Here is a 19,274-nt window from a genome sequence, read left to right as displayed (position 1 = left end):
CATAGATTTGCAATCAGAGAAATTGTGATGGTGGATTTCATTACATTAATAAAATCTGCATAATTAAATGTTCTTATATAAATATTCTAAGAGTAGTAATGAAGGTCATAATCATGACAGCCAATATTTACTGAATAGTTTCTATTTACCAATAACTGTTCCAAAAGTCTTTGGATAAACTCATTTAATCTTCACAATAACCTTATCACAATGTAAGAAATTTGTAATCTGAAGTATACAAAGTTTAAATTACTTGGTAATAAAACAGACGTGGAAACTGGTGAAAGTATAATGATGCTGAAAAAGATTCATATTATAAACACTTTTCTACATTCACAAAGTCAACATGATTATTCTCTATATGCTATTCTCTATGATAAGTCAAATATAATTTTAGTGGTAATATTGTTTTTATTAGTAATTGATACTCTATTTTTCCCATATAAATTTGATGCTTAATAAATTGTGAATTATGAGGCAAAAACTTTACACAGTCACTGGATTTTCTTCACTTACAGATTGTTTGCTATTCCATAATTGATAATTTTAAAATCAAGCGTTTCCTATAGCAGTCACACTATATATTATATAATATTGAGTATATTGTGAGAGGAGATCTTTACACATATCTGGCTTTCATAAGGCTTCTCACCAGTACAAATTCCATTATGAAAAAGCATAGCTGAGGGACAGGTAAAAGTGTTTCCCACATTTCTTATATTTCTGAAGTTTCTCGCAATGTGAATTTGGCGATGTTAGGTAAGGATTGTTAAATAAAAAGATGCTATTCAAATACATAAGATTTATCCCTTCATGTATGTATTCTCTGGTGCTTTTTCAGCTGTGAAAGACAAGAAAAGGCCTTCTCACATTCGTTACATTCACAGGGTTTCTCACCAGTATGACTTCTTTGATGTTGAGTAAGATGCGCCCTCTGCCTAAAGGCCTTTCTACATTCCTACATTCAAAGGGTTTCTCACCAGTGTGAATTCTCTGGTGTTGAATAAGAGTTGAACAATCAATGAAGAATTTTCTACATTCTTTACACTGGTATGGCTTCTCTCCAGTGTGAATTCTCTGATGTCTATTAAAGTAGGAAACACAAACAAAGGCCTTCCCACATTCCTTACACTGATATGGTTTTTCACCAGTATGAATTCTTTGATGTTGAGTAAGATGTGTTCTCTGCCTAAAGGCCTTGCTGCATTCCTGACATTCATAGGGTTTCTCATTAGTATGAGTTCTACAGTGTTGAATAAATGTTGAATAACAAAGAAAAGCTCTTACAATCTTTACATTCAAAGGGTTTGTCACCAGTGTGAATTCTCTGATATGTATTTTTTTTTAATTTTTTTTGAGATGGAGTCTCACTCTGTCGCCCAGGCTGGAGTGCAGTGGCACAATCTCAGCTCACTGCAAGCTCCGCCTCCTGAGTTCACGCCATTCTCCTGCCTCAGCGTCCCAGGTAGCTGGGACTACAGGCACCTGTCACCACGCCCGGCTAATTTTTTGTATTTTTAGTAGAGACTGGGTTTCATCATGTTAGCCAGGAGGGTCTCGATCTCCTGACCTCGTGATCTGCCTACCTCGACCTCCCAAAGTGCTGGGATTACAGGTGTGAGCCACCGTGCCTGGCCTCTGATGTTTATTCAAGTTTGAAAGCCAAGTAAAGGTCTTTCAACATTCCTTACATTCATAGGGCTTCACACTGGTATGAATTCTTTGATGTTAAGTAAGAGTTAGATAATTATTAAAAACCTTCCTACATTCTTTACACTGATAGGGTTTCTCTCCTTTGTGAATTCTCTGATGTCTATTAAAATCAGAAAAACAAATGAAGGCATTCCCACATTCATTACATTCATAGGGTTTCTCCCCACTGTGAATTCTCTGGTGTCTCATTAGATGTGCACTCTGCTTGAAGGCCTTGCATTCCTGACATTTATAAGGTTTTTCATTAGTATGTGTTCTCTGATGTTGAACAAGTGTTGAACAGGATATAAAAGCTTTCCCACACTGCTTACATTCATAAGGCTTCTCACCAGTGTGAATTCTCTGGTGTTGAATAAGAGCTGAGCAATTATTAAAGGCTTTACCACATTCTTTACATTCATAGGGTTTTTCAACAGTGTGAATTCTCTGATGTCTGTTAAAGTCAGAAGCACAAGTGAAAGCCTTCCCACGTTCCTCACACTCATATGGTTTCTCACCAGTATGAGTTCTTTGATGTTGAGTAAGATGTGCACTTTGCCTAAAAGCCTTTTTACATTCCTGACATTCATAAGATTTCTCATTAGTATGAGTTTTCTGACGTTGAGTAAGTGTTGAGCAATTATTGAATACTTTGCCACAGTCCTTACATTCAAAGGGCTTCTCACCAGTGTGAATTCTCTGATGCTGAATAGAAGTTGAGCAATTGTTAAATGCCTTCCCACATTCTTTACATTCGTAAAGTCTCTCACCAGTGTGAATTTTCTGATGTCTATTAAAATCAGAAACAGAAGCAAAGGCCTTCCAACATTGCTTACGTGTATAAGGTCTCTCACCAGTATGAATTCTTTGATGTCAAATAAGATGTGCACTCCACCTAAACATCTTTCTACATTCCAGACATTCATAGGGTTTCCCATTAGTATGAGTTCTCTTATGTTGAATCAATGTTGAACAACATAAACGCTTTCCCACATTCTTTGCATTCATATGGTTTCTCACCAGTGTGAATTTGATTATGTTGGGTAAGGTGGGCACACTTTCTTATGGGCTTTCCACATATCTGACATTCATAGGGTTTCTGATTAGCAATGACTTATTTGATATTGAGTTAGTTGAAAGTTACAAGCAGTCTTTGCCACATTCTTTAAATACATTGCATTTCTTTGCAGTAAAATTTGATGTTTCATATGATTTGTGTAAAATACAGAGGCATTGCCACACATCTCATCAAGCTTGTCAATGATACAAATTCTTCCCTGTTGAGTAAGATTTTCACATTTTTTATGTTCATAGAGTTTCTTTCCAGTATGAATTATTTGATTTAGAAGAAAAGATGTAGGCTGGATGAATTCAGATAGTATTTTTTCAAATGGCACAGTTACATGCCTGAAATATTCCTCTTTAGTTTCCTGTTGTCTCTTAAAGAGTCCTTTGCATTTCCAATCATTTCCAAAACAAGATTCCTTGAGGCAAGAACTTCTGACTCTTTCTATTATTTTCCATTTTAACGATTCTTTTTCAAAAGTGCCATTCTTAAGAGGTAACTCCTTGGTGTCATACCTAGACAGCATATCTGAAAGAAAATAAACATCATGTTTTCCTCTTTTATGAGAAATAAAACTTCATAGAAGCAGTCAAACAGATAATAATGCCCTTAAGCAAGAAATGGCTTAGATAACTTTCAAATCTTGGCATTTAATTTGCAGAAAAAAATTGTTGGAATGGCTATATTAATATCAGATAAAACAGACTTCCAGTTACTCTATTATCAAAGATAATTTTCTCATAATGATAAAAGAGTTATAATAACTCATCAGGAAGACTTGGCAATCAGAAATGTGTAGGGGCAGAATAACAGAGCCTGAAAATATGTGAAGCAAAAATTGACAAAAGTAAAGTAGGAAATAGATAATTCTACAATCATAGTTGGAGATTTTGCAACCATCTCTCAATAACTGATAGAACAACTGGAACATCCCCCTCCCCCAGAAAATGAGTAAAGTAATAGAGGATATAAGTAACACTGTCCACCACCTTCAACTAGTTGATATATACAAAACATAATATCAAAAACTGTAGAAGGTACATTCTCTTCAAATACCTATACACATTCAAAATAGACCATATGCTGGGCCATTAAACAAGTCTCAATATACTAAAAAGGATTAGTGTCACACAGAATATTTTCTTTGATCACAATGGAACTCAGTTTGAAATTATTAAAATATCTGGAACCTGTCCCCCAATACTTGAAAACTAAACAATACACATGGAAATTAGAAAATACTTAGAAATTAACAATATAAAAGTATAGCACAGCAAAATGTATGTTATATAGCTAAGGTAACATTTACAGTGAAACCTATAGCTTTAAATGCTTATATTAGAAAAGAAAAAGGTATAAAATAAACAACCTAAGGTTTTACTGCAAGACAGTACATAAAGAAGAGCAAAGTAGGCCAGGGAGGTGGCTTATGCCTGTAATCCCAGCACTTTGGGAGGCCGAGGCAGGTGGATCACGAGGTCATGAGTTCGAGACCAGCCTGGCCAATATGGTAAAACCCCATCTCTACTAAAAATATAAAAATTAGCTGGATGTGGTGGTGGGTGCCTGTAATCCCCAGCTACTCGGGAGGCTGAGGCAGGAGAATTGCTTGAACCCGGGAGGCAGAGGTTGCACTGAGCTGAGATCACGCCGTTGCACTCCAGCCTGGGCAAGTGCAAAACTCCATCCCACAAAAAAAAAGAGAAAAGAAGAGCAAAGTAAATCTATAATTAGTAGAAGTAAAGAATAAGAATAAGAGCAGAAATCAATAAATGGGAAAACTGACAATAACAGAGATAATTAATAGTCAAAAACTGGTTTATGGAATAGATCAGCAAGCTTGATAAACCTTGGAGCCAAACTACCAATAAAAAACAAGAAGAAAAACACAAATATCAGGAATCAAAAGGGGTTTCTAATTATAAATCCTACATAAGGTAATAATTAAACAGATAATTACATAAGAAAATATTATGAACCATTTAATATCCAGAAGTATAAGGAGTTAGAGAAAATTGACACATTCCTTGAAAGACACAAACTACTAAGGATCAATCAAGAAAAAATAAGTAAAACAAGCCAGGTGCAGTGGCTCACATCTGTCATCCCAGCACTTTGGGAAGCCAAGACAGATGGATCACTTGAACCCAGGACTTTGACACCAGGCTGGCCAAAGTGGCGAAACCCTATCTCTACAAAAAATACAAAAATTAGCCCAGCATGGTAGTGTATGCGTGTAGTCCCAGCTACATGGGAAGCTGAGCCCAGAAAGTTGAGGCTGCAGTGAGATATAATCATGCCACTGCACTCCAGTCTGAATGACAGAGCAAGACCCTGAAAGGGAGGGAGGGAGGGAGGGAGGGAAGGGAGGGAGGGAAGGAGGGAGGAAAGAAGGAAGGAAGGAAGCTGTATATTTATCACTGAAGTTGAATTTATAGTAAAAACATTGCCCCAAGGACAAACATGGCCCAATGACTTTAATGGGAAATCGTATCAAATAGTCAAAGAAGAAATAATACCAATGCTACACAAAATCTTTTGGAGTACAGAAATGGTTCACAGCTAATTACAGAAGCCCACCACTACCCTGCAACTAAAACCAAAAAAGCATTCAAAAACTACAAATTTTCCTCATGAATGATCATGCAAAAATCCTTTTAAAATACTAGCAAGTAGAATCCAATAATATATATATTAAATCCATAACACAACATCCAATGGCCTTTACCTCATGAAAAAGTCAGCTTAGTATTTGAATATCAATTAATGTAATTCAACATATTAACATATTTTAAGTCAAATGACATGATCACTTGAATAAAAGTAGAAAATACTTTTAACAAAATTCAACACAGATTCATCATAAAAATTCTTGCCAAACTATGAACAGAAGGGAACTTACTTTCTCAAGTAAAGGACATCAGTCAAAAATCTACAAGAAATATCGTAGTCAGTAAAAAAAATACTGGCTCGATGCGGTGGCTCATGTCTGTAATCCCAGCACTTTGGGAGGCTGACATGTGCAGATCACTTGAGGTCAGGAGTTCAAGACCAGCCTGACCAACATGGTGAAACCCCATCTCAACTAAAAATACAAAAATTAGCTGGGCATGGTGGCACACGCCTGTAGTCCCAGCTACTCGGGAGGCTGAGGTAGGAGAATCACTTAAACCCAGGAGGTGGAGGTTGCAGTGAGCCAAGATCACGCCAGGGCACTCTAGCCTGCACAAGAGGGTGAGACTCTGTTTCATAATAATAATAATAATAATAATAATAATAAAATATTGAAGTCTTTTTTCCTTAGATCAGAAGCAATGGGAGTGATTAATAGGTTTTATATCTTAATTATGGTGGTTTCATGAGCAAACATGTATACATATAAAGTATACCATTTGACACATCAAAATTTGTCAAACCATATACTTTATAGCATAGCTGGTTCATTATATGTCAATTATGCCTCAATACATCTGCTACCAAAAAAAAGAAAAAAAGTTCTTTGTAAATATTTGAAATACTTCCCATTTGTCAAACTTTTTCTCCCAAGACCTTGGGCCTCTGAGAGAAGGTTTCTACACAATATCTTAAACAAAAGACATCACCACTCTGACCAGTTTGGGCTTCCCTAAAATGTACTTCTGCTGGGAGTACCCCAACACCCTTACCCACCTGGATACCATCCCTGTTTTCCCAGCCATCCAAGGTTCTTTCCCTTGTTGCAATAGGGAAATCACTGATGGCTTAGAAATGGCAACTCCTGCTCAAAGAAATAGGATATTAAAAATAAATAAACCAAAAAATGTTTCTTTTTAGAATGGTTTAACCTAAAGCAAATTCAAGTTCCTCTGAAGACTGATGGAAACAGAAAATCATAATCTGGCAAACACCAGAGTAAACAACTGCTGTCAGAGCCAGGTGTGGTGGCACATACCAGTGGTCCCAGCTACTTGGGAGTCTGAGGCAGGAAGACTGCTTGAGCCCAGGAGGTCAAGGCTGTAGTGAGCCGTCATCATGCCACTGCACTCCAGCCTGAGTCACAGAGCAAGACCCTGTCTCAAAAAAGTAATATCCATAACTGTTCTCTGCAGGAATCATTGATGAAACTAAAGTGATAAAAATGTCATGAGCAAGAGGGTATTTGTAGAACCTCAAATTTCCTTACAAGTTACTTACTGATTGCAAAGGTAAAAATAGTAGCTTTACTATGCAGAACCCTAGAGGATACCATTTCAAGCATCAAAACAAGATATTGTTTTTGATTGGCCATTATTTATGTCCTGATGCAATGCACTGAAAAAGGCATCACTTCTGTAGTATTCTTGCCAAAAATACATAACTTTAATGTAATCGTAAGATTACGCCACTGCACTCCAGCCTGGGCAACAGAACGAGACTCTGTCTCAAAAAAAAAAAAAAAAAAGAAAGAAAGAAAAGAAAGTTTTGGCTGGGCATACTGGCTCACGCCTGTAATCCCAGCACTTTAGGAGGCCAAGGCAGGAGGATCACTTGAGGCCAGGAGTTCAAAATAAGCCTAGGCAACATAGCAAGACCGTATCTCTACACAAATTTTAAAAAATTAGCTGGTCACAGTGGCACACTTGTAGTTCCACCTACTTGGGAGGCAGAGGTGAGGGGATCACTTGAGCCCAGGAGTTTGAGGCTGCAGTGAGCCACGATCATGCCACTGTACTCTAGCCTGAGTAACAGAGTGAGACCCTGACTCAAAAAATATATATAATAATACATAAAATGAAATTTTAAACTGGGCCCCAGAAAAGCTTTTGGGTAAAAGAATGACGAAGACATCAGAATACATTCACATTAAGCTGACCTAAGGAGCACAAGGAACAAAGAGACAAATGAATCGGCCGGGCGCGGTGGCTCAAGCCTGTAATCCCAGCACTTTGGGAGGCCGAGAGGGGCGGATCACGAGGTCAGGAGATCGAGACCATCCTGGCCGACACGGTGAAACCCCGTCTCTACTAAAAAAATACAGAAAACTAGCTGGGCGAGGTGGCGGGCGCCTGTAGTCCCAGCTACTCGGGAGGCTGAGACAGGAGAATGGCGTGAACCCGGGAGGCGGAGCTTGCAGTGAGCTGAGATCCGGCCACTGCACTCCAGCCTGGGCGGCAGAGCGAGACTCCGTCTCAAAAAAAAAAAATAAAATAAATAAAAATTAAAAAAAAAAAAAAAAAAAAGAGACAAATGAGGGGGGAAGGTCTTAGTTAAATTTAAATCTACATGGGCTCTATCTCTACTTACCTGGGTAAGAAAAACAAGCAGGCACAAGACAGAATCAATGTATCTTCCTGTGAAATGTCAAATTCCTAGAATGCAGCTTTCAAACATAAAAATGACAGGGAATGTGTTTTCCTAAATTTTAGATGAACCATCATGTCTTAAATCCTAAAGGCTGTTATATAAATGTCCCTCGACCATCATCTAGCTCCTTAAAAATCAAGAAAAAAGGCAGTTACATAAGGAGCCCAGAGAAAGAGTGAAGGTCAGTGAAGAACAGGAAATATGAAGGTGCCTGACAGAAGCAATCTATTCCAAGACAACAAAACTCAAACAAATTTTTGGAATATGGAACAGAATTTGGATATTTAATGCAGCCCCAGAATTCCCAATGGAGAGAACATTTTCTGAATTATAGGGAACAGGTGACCTTACCCAGTGACACAAAGTTGCTGTAGTTCTCCAACATCACATCTCTGCACAAGTCTCTCTAAGCAGGGCCCAGGCATTCCCACTCTCCCTTAGAGAAATCTATAGCCACACCCCTGAATGTCACCAACTCCTTAAAGGAAAAGTCCCATTTAACATATGTAATAGTAAAGAAAATATATTTTAGGTGAATGATAAGGATATAAAAAAGGATTTTTCTGGAAGGCATTCTATAGTAAGCAATAGGTTGAAATTGGAAACTTATAACACAGGAAGGGGCAATAAGGAAATGAATACACACATATTAGTAAGCAGTCCTGTGCTGTGAGGCGGATACAACATCCTGCCACTGTGGGACATTTCTATTAATCAGAACATGTTGAGAAGCAAACAGTGTAAACAATGTAAATTGAAACTGGGCCGGGCACAGTGGCTCTTGCCTGTAATCCCAGTACCATGGGAGGCCGAAGTGGGCAGATCACCTGAGGCCAAGAGTTCCACACTAGCCTGGCCAACATGGCGAAACCCTATCTCTACTAAAAATACAAAAATTAGCTGGGCGTAGTGGCACTTGCCTGTAATCCCAGCTACTCGGGAGGCTGAGGCAGGAGAATTGCTGGAACCCGGGACTTAGAGGTTGCTGTGAGCCAAGATTGCACCACTGCACTCCAGCCTGGGTGACGAGAGCAAAACTCCATCTCAAAAAATAGAAAAGATTAAAAAAAAAAAAAACTCAATAGCTCTACAAATACATGAAACACCATGTGCCTCTGTGCAGTTAAGGGTTAACTCAGCAGGCTTAAAGCTTTGAGTTCAAACTCTGCACATTCCCAAAAAAGAACTGGCCTTTGATGGGCTGCTGGAAAATCATTTCTGTGTCCTTGAACACCCTGTCTGATGAGAGTGTTTTTGTATGCTAAGACCTTGGGCTCTATCAGGTTGACTTCTGGGGGCCTGGAGACTAAGTACTAACGTTGTCCAGGTAGACACTCTAAGTATCTCCAATAAAAACCCTGGATACCACCTGGGTGTGGTGACTCATGCCTGTAATCCCAGCACTTTGGGAGGCTGAGGTGGGTGGATCACCTGAGGTCAGGAATTCAAGACTAGCCCGGCCAACCTGGTGAAACCCTGTCTCTAATAAAAATACAAAAATTAACTTGGCATGGTGGCAGGCACCTGTAATCCCAGCGACTTGGGAGGCTAAGGCAGGAGAATCACTTGAACCTGGGAGGCAGAGGTTGCAGTGAGCCGAGATCGTGCCATTGCACTCCAGACTGGGTGACAGAGTGAGACTCCATCTCAAAAAACAAACAAACAAACAAACAAAAAAACCCTGGACACCAAGGTTTGGGTAAGTTTCGTTTCCCTGGCTGGCAAACTTTCACACATGTTGTCACACACCATGGCTAGAAGAATTAAGGGCATCTCCATCAACTCTACTCTGATAGGACACCTGGAATTTTATGACTCGTTTCTCCTCAACTGTTGCACCTTTCCCTTTCATGATTTTCATCTGCATCCTTTTAATTTAATAAACTCCAACTGTCGGTATAACAGCTTTTCTGAACCCTGTGAGTCCAATCAAGGAATCATTGAGTCTCACGGCAGTCTTGAAGACCCTCAGATCCGAAGTAGGATTTACTAGAAAGATCCTGACTCACTGAAACACAGCAAAAACATTGTTTGGGGAAAAAAAAAAAAAAAGAACTATGTGGGAGTGGGATTGATGAACCTTTGATACTTGGATGGTTATGGAGTTACCCTTGGTATGAGACAGCAGCTGCACTGCAATCACTTACTAGAAGTAAAATTCATCAATCGAATTGATTTATTTGGTTGTTGTTTGTTTGGAGACAGGGGTTCGCTATATTGCTCAGGCTGGTCTCAAACTCCTGGGCTCAAGCGATCTTCCTGCCTCAGCCTCCCGAGTAGCTGGGACTATAGGCATGTACAACTGTGCCCAGCACCAGTGGAACTTAGAAATGATAGACCCGACCTCCAAAGGGTTGGCTCATTAGATACATAAGGAAAATAAGGCAAAATAATGAGAAACAAGCTAAAAATAGAATCCCTTGTGTGTCACATGCAATAGCTCAAATTAAAGTAAAGGAGAGTCAGAGTGGGGCCTGGCATTGCACCAAGGTCAGACATTGGCTGGCCTGAGCTATGGCCTCTAGCGTCACAGCTGTTACCAAAGGGAACATGTGTGCTGGAACAACAGACAGTACTCCACAACCGTTGATCACTAAAAAGGTAGTGCAGGCGGCAGAGAAGATGGTGAAACCAAGACACTATTGAAACGAGGGGTACGGTGTGAAAGAGTGGTCTCATTTTGTAGACTGGTATCATCAGCTTTCTGAAGAACCTTTACTAAAGTGAACTGTGAGAGTGACTAACTTAGGAGCAATTTCCTCAGTTTTGAATACTGCAGAAGGGAGAAGTATGTTTGCTTTGAGGCAGACCCATGGCTTACTACTGAACAATCACAGATGGCTATATATGATGCAGATACAATGCAGATTGTTGAGGGGACAGTTAGCCTAGTCAACTAGATCAAAGATGCCATAATGGCCAGGTGCGGTGGTTCATGCCTGTAACCCAGCACTTTGGGAAGCTGAGGCAGGTGGATCACTTGAGGGCAGGAGTTCGAGACCAGCCTGACCAACATGGCAAAAACCCGTCTCTACTAAAAATACAAAAGTTAGCCAGGTGTGGTCATGGGCACTTGTAATCCCAGCTACTTGGGAGGCTGGTACATGATAATCGCTTGAACCTGGGAGGCAGAGGTTGCAGTGAGCCAAGATCAAGCCACTGTACTCCAGTCTGGGTGACAGGGTGAGATTCATCTCAAAACAAAAACAAAAGCAAAAAAACCCTACCATAACATTAATTTACCCTGAGATGGAGAACTGTCCTTCTTTAAATGCCAAGTGGCGCTCCCCAGATGAAGCAGCTGATATGCTGCATATTCAGGATATATCAAGTTGGCTTCATGATGATCAGATGTTTGTACAATTACCCCAGTTTGAGGCAAATACCATGATTAAGGGGACTCCTTCTGCATGGGCACTCCCTGTCAACTTTACTACTGCAAAATCAAGCAATGGTCCAAGAAGCCATATCAGATTTGTTGTCTCAGCTTCCCCCTTATGGGCATTATAGAAGCTAAGAAAATGAGAGTAATTCACAAGACAATGGGGAAGATGAAGGAGATATCAAGGGACTCTCATCATAAGTAGTGAGTAAACCTTAAAATGGTTCTTAAGAAATGGGATTGGTCGAGCGCAGTGGCTCATGACTGTAATCCCAGCACTTTGGGAGGCCGAGGCAGGTGGATTGCTTGAGGTCAGGAGTTCGAGATCAGCCTGGCCAACATGGTGAAAACCCTGTCTCTAATAAAATACAAAAAAAAAAAAAAATAGCCAGGCATGGTGGTAAGCGCCTGTAATCCCAACTACTCAGGAGGCTGAGGCAGGAGAATCACTTGAACCCAGGAGGTGGAGGTTGCAGTGAGCCAAGATCTAGCCACTGCACTCCAGACTGAGCAACAGAGCAAGACTCCATCTCAGCTGGGCACGGTGGCTCACACCTATAATCCCAGCACTTCAGGAGACAGAGGTGGTTGGATCACTTGAGGTCAGGAGTTCGAAACCAGCCTGGCCAACATGGTGAAACCCTGTCTATATTAAAGATGCAGAAATTAGCCAGGCATGGTGGTGGGCACCTGTAATCCCAGCTACTCGGGAGGCTGAGGCAGGAGAATCACTTGAGCCTAGAAGGCAAAGGTTGCAGAGAGCAGAGATTGTGCCACTGCACCCCAGCCTGGGTGACAGAACAAGATTCCATCTAAAAAAAAAAGAACAGTCTTAACACCACTATTAGATGTTGGGTGGATCAACGGGAGCCCTTGCTGATCACCTGACACCAAAGGGCTCTAAACAAATATGTTTTATTTCCCCTAATTTGAAGGAACTTAAAAGGCTGAAATGCAAAGATGACACTGAGAAACCTGATCTTGAATCACTAAGGCAACAGCCTGACAAATTAATCAGGATGACCAACCACGCTGGGACCAAGGCTATATGCATGTGTGTGAGTTAAGACCGGGGTGGAAAAGGAACATTTCTAGGACTCCTTGACATGGAGCCCAATGCACTGTGATTCCAAAATCTGTTGGTGACACCCTAATAGGGACTACAGTTAGATTGGGAAGATACGGGGATGCAGTGGTTGACTGTTATTAAGGTGAAAGTTTAAATGAAAACTAGAAGGTCTGAATGGACCTTATGTGAAGTGGTTGCATCTCCTTGCCTGAATACATAATGGGGAAGGGTATTATGTATGACTGAGGAACACTTCCCCTACCTAGTATTTTAAAACTAAAGGCATGTAAGTTTGTCCTTCAATCAATGTTATTAGACAGGCCAAACAGGAACCTATAGAATTGCTGAAGCCCACACAGGTTGTTAATTTTTTTTTTTTTTTTTTTTTTTTTTTTGAGATGGAGTCTTGCTTTGTCATGCGGGCTGGAGTGCAGTGGTACAATCTCAGTTCACTGCAACCTCTGCCTCCCGGGTTCCAGCAATTCTTGTGCCTCAGTCTCCCAAGTAGCTGGGATTACAGACGTGCGCCACCACGCCTGGCTAATTTTTGTATTTTTAGTAGAGATGGGGTTTCACCATGTTGGCCAGGCTGCTCTTGAACTCCTGACCTCAGGTGATCCACCCGTTTTGGCCTCTCAAAGTGCTGGGTTTACAGGCGTGAGCCACCACACCCGGCCAACATAGGTTGTTAATTTGAAACTGTATAGATTACCTGGTAGATACAAGAGATTATCACTTTATTAATAACATGTTAGAAGCTAGAGTGCTGGTACCAACAAATTCTCTATACAATAGCGCTGTTAGATCTGTGCCAAAGGAAGAGACTAACAGTAGATTGTCGAGGCTTAAATGAAGTAGTACCACCGAATTAAAGGACACCAGTACTCTGACTGATTTTGCAAATGCCTTTTTCATTATCCCAATCTTGGGAAAGAGACAACCATAGTTTGCCTTCATGCGAGGAAGATCTCAATTTATATCTACTGTATTCTCACAGGTTATTTGAATTTACTAGCTTAATATTACAATTTGATTAGGAAAGCGTGGACTTGAGGCTGGTCCTAAGTGTAACAATATACTACATTGATGATAATGATAACATCAGAACCTGACGAACAAATTAGGACTGATTTCCAGCAGGGAAGGCCCACACAGAGAGGCAGCATAGCATGTAGACTCTATCCGAGGGCCACTGGTAGCCCTGGGAGCCTACAAAAGGACCCTGGCAGTGGATAGACATACTTACCCTGGATTGGGCTTTTGCATACCTGTGGTAGATGTAAAGGCTCAAAATACTATAAAACACCTTGAATAGAAACGTGCCAATTGGCATTACTGTGTTATATTTCTTCAGACCAAGGGAAACACTTTACACCCCACAGTGTCCAACAATGTCCAGAGTTCTCACATCAATTGGACACACCATGCTGCAGATCATCCTCAAAGTAGTAGACAATTAGAATAGGAGAGCGATAGAGTTGTTGGCTAAAGTAAGGGAAAGTAAAGTATGGTCTGGTTTGCACTCCTTCATGAGGGTGTGCTTACTCTCAAGACGGGGAAAGCCAAGGATAGTCTCCACTAGACAGATTCCTCTACTGTCCTGGGCGATTAGGAGGAGAGGGTGTGTGGCAGAATGCTGGCATAGTTACACAGATCTTCTCCAAATAACCTCAACTTTCTTTTTTCCTACCTGATGCAGTGGTCCTGAGACGATGACTGTAACTCCAAGTGACAGAAGCAGGAATGATCGATCCCTAAACAAGAAACTGAAACTTTACCTTTCAATTTTTTCAAAATGTTATTTATTTATTTTTAGAGATGGGGTCTTGATATGTCGTCCAGGCTGGATTTGACCTCCTGGGCTCATGGATTCTCCCACCTCAGCCTCCCAAGTAGCTGGGACTACAGGCACATACCACCATACCTGGCTAATGAAGTAACAGTGAAAAAGACTGGCTTGAGGGAGAATTTAGCTAACCATCAGCTAATTTCTACGCTCAATAGTTCTGTACAACTTTATCATCTGGCACATAACAGTAGATTCAAGGAGGGAAATGAGTAATCAAATTAATGCAAAAATATGAGAACGCAGGTAATGCCTTTATCAGATAGGTTAGTTGTTTCTTTAAATCCCACTGCTACTCCATACAGGCTCCTTGAAATGATAGCCATCTGCACCCTGATACTATTGCTGTTTCTGTCATATAAATGTCATATCGAATGCAGATGCTCAGTTTTGCTATAAGAAAGCCTAAGCCAAGGCCTGGGTGAGTGGACAGGTAACTCAGTACACCTGGACTGCTCAAATCCTGCACGTTCCAAAGAAAGAACTGGCCCTTAACTGGCTCCTGGGAGATAACCTCTGAGCCCTTAAATATCCTACCTGATAAGAGCATTTTTGTATACATCTGTGACCTAAAAAGGTTTAGTTCCACTGTTCTAAAATCAAAGACTGGAATCCCTGGTATAACCATAGACGTGACCTCACAAAAAAATTTGTGCCTCCCAAATGTAAAGAATTAGAAAAATTCTTCTTCATTCATGTGCCTTAAAAGGCTCCAGGACTTCTCTGAGCCAAGGTTTGCTCTTCAGAAAGTGGAGTTATAGCGCCTCCCCTGGAATCTTGAACCCCAAATTATGATCTCTCCAGGGTAGTCAACGGGGCTTAATAAATTATTCCTTAATCCGAGGCTTCTCAAATCTGTTGTGTTCCCTAAGCAACAGAATAAATGCCTACTCTACTCAGGGTCTGACGGAAAAGCAGCAGTGCCACAAAATAAGTTCCTTTAAAAATATTTCTTTCTGTATTTAAAAGTCACACTGATTTGGTATACTACACAATAATAAATTTATATTTTATACAGAAATCCTGTTTTATAATATTTATCAGATCAATTATTTAGCCTTTTCTTTTCCAGATTTTCGAGTAAACTGACGTCCTGGAAGAAGCACCCTTATTTTCACCATTTTACAGTAGAAGAAGGGAAGGTAAGAGGCGGTGAATCCGAGACTCCCACTCAGGTGACGATCCCTTGCGGGCACTCACTCTCGCTCGCACTACAATCAGATCCTCCATGCGGCTTTCACATACTCTGTCACACTCGCAGCCAGAATCCCCTCGGATGGACTCTTGCAAACCTCCAGCCCCATCCCGGGATCCGTCGCGTCCTCTACAGCCACCAGGCGGGCCAGCGTCCAGGACGCCCAAGCATAACCTCCCCACTCTAAACCGTTAGGAATCAGTGGCTGAACTCACTGCGTCACAAAAGCATAAATTGTGACCCGATGAGTCTGTGCACTCGGAAAACAAGAGAACGCTCCCACGTCTCCGGGCGCAGCTTGTGCCAGCAACTAGGTCGGGGGACAGCTGAGAGGATTCAAGCAACCTCCCCGCAACCGGTTCCGCCATGTTTCTGGGCTCGTAGCCCGGAATACATTTCCCAGAGGCGTTCGCGGCCGACGTGCTTCGCGCAGGAACGCAGCCGCTTCCCGGCCGAAGGACGCAGTATGGTAGCTGCTCAAAGAGCGGTGCTCAGCCCTGGGAGGCTCAGGGCTGCCCGAGGTGAGTAGTCCCAAAGTCAGTGCTGTTAGGGGCTGAGCATGCGAACAGGGCAGTGGGAAGACCATTTGTGACGGTGGCTTTTAAATACACCCCGAACGTCTGCCTCTTTTAACTGGAGTATTTAATTTATTTACATTTAATATAGCCACTGTTAGATTTAACGCTGCCATTTTATTACATTTTTATTTATTTATTTTTATTGCTAAATACACAGGCTTTTATTTATTTTCTTCGTATTCAATCTTTTTGTAAATTTAAAGATGAGGAGGCCGAGTGCGATGGCTCACGCCTGTAATCCTAGCACTTTGGGAGACCGAGGCGGGCGTATTGCCTGAGCTCAGGAGTTCGGGACCAGCCTGGGCAACACGGTGAAACCCCGTCTCTACTAAAATACAAAAAATTAGCTGGCCGTGGTGGCGTGTGCCTGTAGTCCCAGCTACTCGGGAGGCTGAGGCAGGAGAATCGCTTGAACCCGGGAGGCAGAGGTTGCGGTGAGCCGAGATCGCACCACTGCACTCGCCTAGGCGACAGAGTGAGACTCTGTCTCAAAACCACCACCACAACAACAAAACCATATTAATACTTTAATAAACTATACTAAAAAGATAATGAGACAAACGTGCATTTGTGGAACTGCATGTCAGTCAGGCCAGTTCCCTGCAGAGGGAATTCCCAGCATGACCTCATTCATCTGTGAGGACACAGAGCAGTCCTTGTTTAGACAGACACTTTCATCTACTGCTCCAGCATGGTCAGTACTCCACTTCTTGATGGTTTCCTTCTGCTATGAATGCGCACGTCCAGTTGCTGCTTAGAGCAGACATTTACCTTCCTCTTCCACCAGCCGTTAGAGGACTGGGGCCACCCAGATGATTGATTGGACCCATTCTTCCGGGAGGGTTTCCCAGTGGCCCTCTTCCATTACCATCATATCTGGAATCACATGAGTTTCCATAGCTGCTTCTTTTTTTCAAATCTTGCTGAAGCAGAGTTTTGAAAAACAAAACCACAAACTCAGCTATTCCCCAGAAGAAATCTGTTATCAAAGATAGTCTCCATGGAAACTGACTCCAGCTGTCCAACACTTGTGCATTTGAGATGTAAACCATCTTGCCCTTCCTTCCCTGCTTCGGGGACTTATTTATTACTTTTTTAAAACGGGGTCTCCCTATGTTGCCCAGGCTGGCCTTGAACTCCTGGGTTCAAACGATCCTCCCACCTATGCCTCCCAAAGTGCTGGGATTACAGGCGTGAGCTCCTGGCATTTTAATTTGTTTTCTTTTTGTTGCATGTTTCCGTTTTCTCTCCTTTCTTTATGTTGGGTTGATGTATTACTATTCCAATTTTCTCTTTAATAGTTTGTAGGTTCTTTTAGTCATTACTCCAGGAATTTTAGTAAGTCCAAATTTATCAATACTCTGACTCTCCTCACAGAATGCATTCAATTTCATATGCCTTCTTATTTTTAAAATACAAGATATCAGTTACATATTTGTTTTGTTTAAAAAACCTCTCTGGGCTGGGCGTAGTGGCTTATGCCTGTAATCTCAGCACTTTGAGAGGCCAAGATGGGCGGATCACGAGGTCAGGAGATGGAGACCATCCTGGCCAACATGGTGAAACCCCGTCTCTACTAAAAATACAAAAATTAGCTGGGTGTGGTGGCACATGCCTCCACACCCAGCTATTATCAGTAGAATACCAGCTACCCAGCAGGCTGAGGCAGGAGAATCGCTTGAACCAGGGAGTCAGAGGTTGCAGTGAGCTGAGATCGTGCCACTGCATTCCAGCCTGGCGACAGAGCGAGACTCTGTCTCAAAAAACAAACACCTCTCTTATGTTATACTATTATTTTGTCAGTATTCATTTACATTTACTCAGAACATTGACATAAGTATAAGTGGTGTTCAAATAAACAGAATGTTTAGGTTTTGTCAAAGAGAAATGAAGTGGGGCCGGGCACAGAGGCTTATGCCTGTAATCCAGTGCTTTGGGAGCTTAAGGCAGCTGGATTGCTTGAGGCCAGAAATTTAAAAGCAGCCTGGGCAAAATAGTGAGACCCCCCCATGCCTACAAAAGAAATTTTTTTTTTTAACTGGGCCTGGTGGTCTACACCTGTAATCCCAGCTATTCAGGAGGCTGAGGCCAGAGGATCACTTGAGCCCAAGAGCTATGATGGCATGACTACATTGCAGCCTGGGCCACAGAGCTAGACCCTGTCTTAAAAAAGAAAGAAAAAGGCCAGACGCAGTGGCTAACACCTGTAATCCCAGCACTTTGGGAGGCCAAGGTGGACAGATCGCCTGAGGTCAGCAGTTCAAGACCAGCCTGACCAACATGGTGAAACCCTGTCTCTACTAAAAATACAAAAATTAGTCAGGCGTGGTGGTGTGCACCTGTAATCTCGGCTACTCAGGAGGCTGAGCGGGAGAATTGCTTGAACCTGGGAGGCGGAGGTTGCAAAGAGCCAAGATTGCATCACTGCACTCCAGCCTGGGCGACAAGAGTGAGACTCCGTCTCAAAGAAAGGAGAAAAGAGTCCAGGCATGGTGTCTCACACCTGTAATCCCAGCACTTTGGGAGGCCGAGGTGGGTGGATTACCTGAGGTTATGAGTTCAAGCCTGGCCAACATAGTGAAAACCCGTCTCTACTAAAAATACAAAAATTAGCTGGGTGTGGTGGCGATGCCTGTAATCCCAGCTACTCGGGAGACTGAGGCAGTAGCATCACTTGAACCCAGGAGACAGAGGTTGCAGTCAGCCGAGATCATGGCCACTGTACTCCAGCCTGGGCCACAGAGCCAGACTGCATCTCAAAAAAAGAAAAAAAAAAAAAAAAGAAACAAAGTGAGACAATAGTAAAAGGGAGTAGACAGATTTTATTCAGTAATAACTACTGTATTAGAGAACAGAATACAGTGTAAACTGAGCTCCACTTTGGGAAACAAAAATCAGGAGTTGTTGAAAATGGTGGAGTGTACTAAAGGAGACACTGAAAGGTGTTAAGGGGGAGTTTGGTCCCTGTGACTAAGGCATCAGGTTTTTTTTTTTTTTTACTAATTGATATTTATCCAGAGTAGAAACAAATTTCTTGTATCTTTATGACTGAGACAGTTGTGAAAGTTGGAGCAAGACAGCCACCAAAGTTAGGCCCTTACATTCCCATAGGAACTAAGAGGTT

General features: G+C 41.7%; 1 protein-coding gene and 1 pseudogene across 1 annotated transcript; both read right to left on the bottom strand.

The window, feature by feature from the left end:
• Positions 1–1,291: 1,291 nt before the first annotated feature.
• LOC112611980 (zinc finger protein 345-like) lies at positions 1,292–8,505 on the bottom strand. The gene is made up of 3 exons (XM_025365931.1): positions 8,432–8,505; positions 1,637–2,557; positions 1,292–1,325 (listed from the first exon to the last, which is right to left on the bottom strand). The coding sequence occupies exons 1-2, from the start codon at positions 8,503–8,505 to the stop codon at positions 1,729–1,731; spliced, it is 903 nt and encodes a 300-aa protein (XP_025221716.1). The 3' UTR covers positions 1,292–1,325; positions 1,637–1,728.
• An 8,412-nt stretch (positions 8,506–16,917) lies between these two features.
• On the bottom strand, positions 16,918–17,202 carry LOC112612203 (annotated as a pseudogene).
• Positions 17,203–19,274: the final 2,072 nt, after the last annotated feature.

The sequence above is a fragment of the Theropithecus gelada genome, chromosome 19 (genome assembly GCF_003255815.1).
Source record: "Theropithecus gelada isolate Dixy chromosome 19, Tgel_1.0, whole genome shotgun sequence".
Lineage (NCBI taxonomy): Eukaryota > Metazoa > Chordata > Mammalia > Primates > Cercopithecidae > Theropithecus > Theropithecus gelada.
The sequence above is the reverse complement of the archived record's forward strand: the minus strand, read 5'-3'. Positions and strand labels throughout refer to the sequence as shown.

Bases quoted from the DNA above. Each gene is read 5' to 3' on its own strand.
- LOC112611980 (XM_025365931.1), bottom strand. From the start codon at position 8,505: ATGCCTGGGCCCTGCTTAGAGAGACTTGTGCAGAGATGTGATGTTGGA. The intron at 2,558-8,431 runs GTAAGGTCACCT...TTGACATCAAAG, and splicing joins CAGCAACTTTGTGTCACTGG to AATTCATACTGGTGAGAGAC.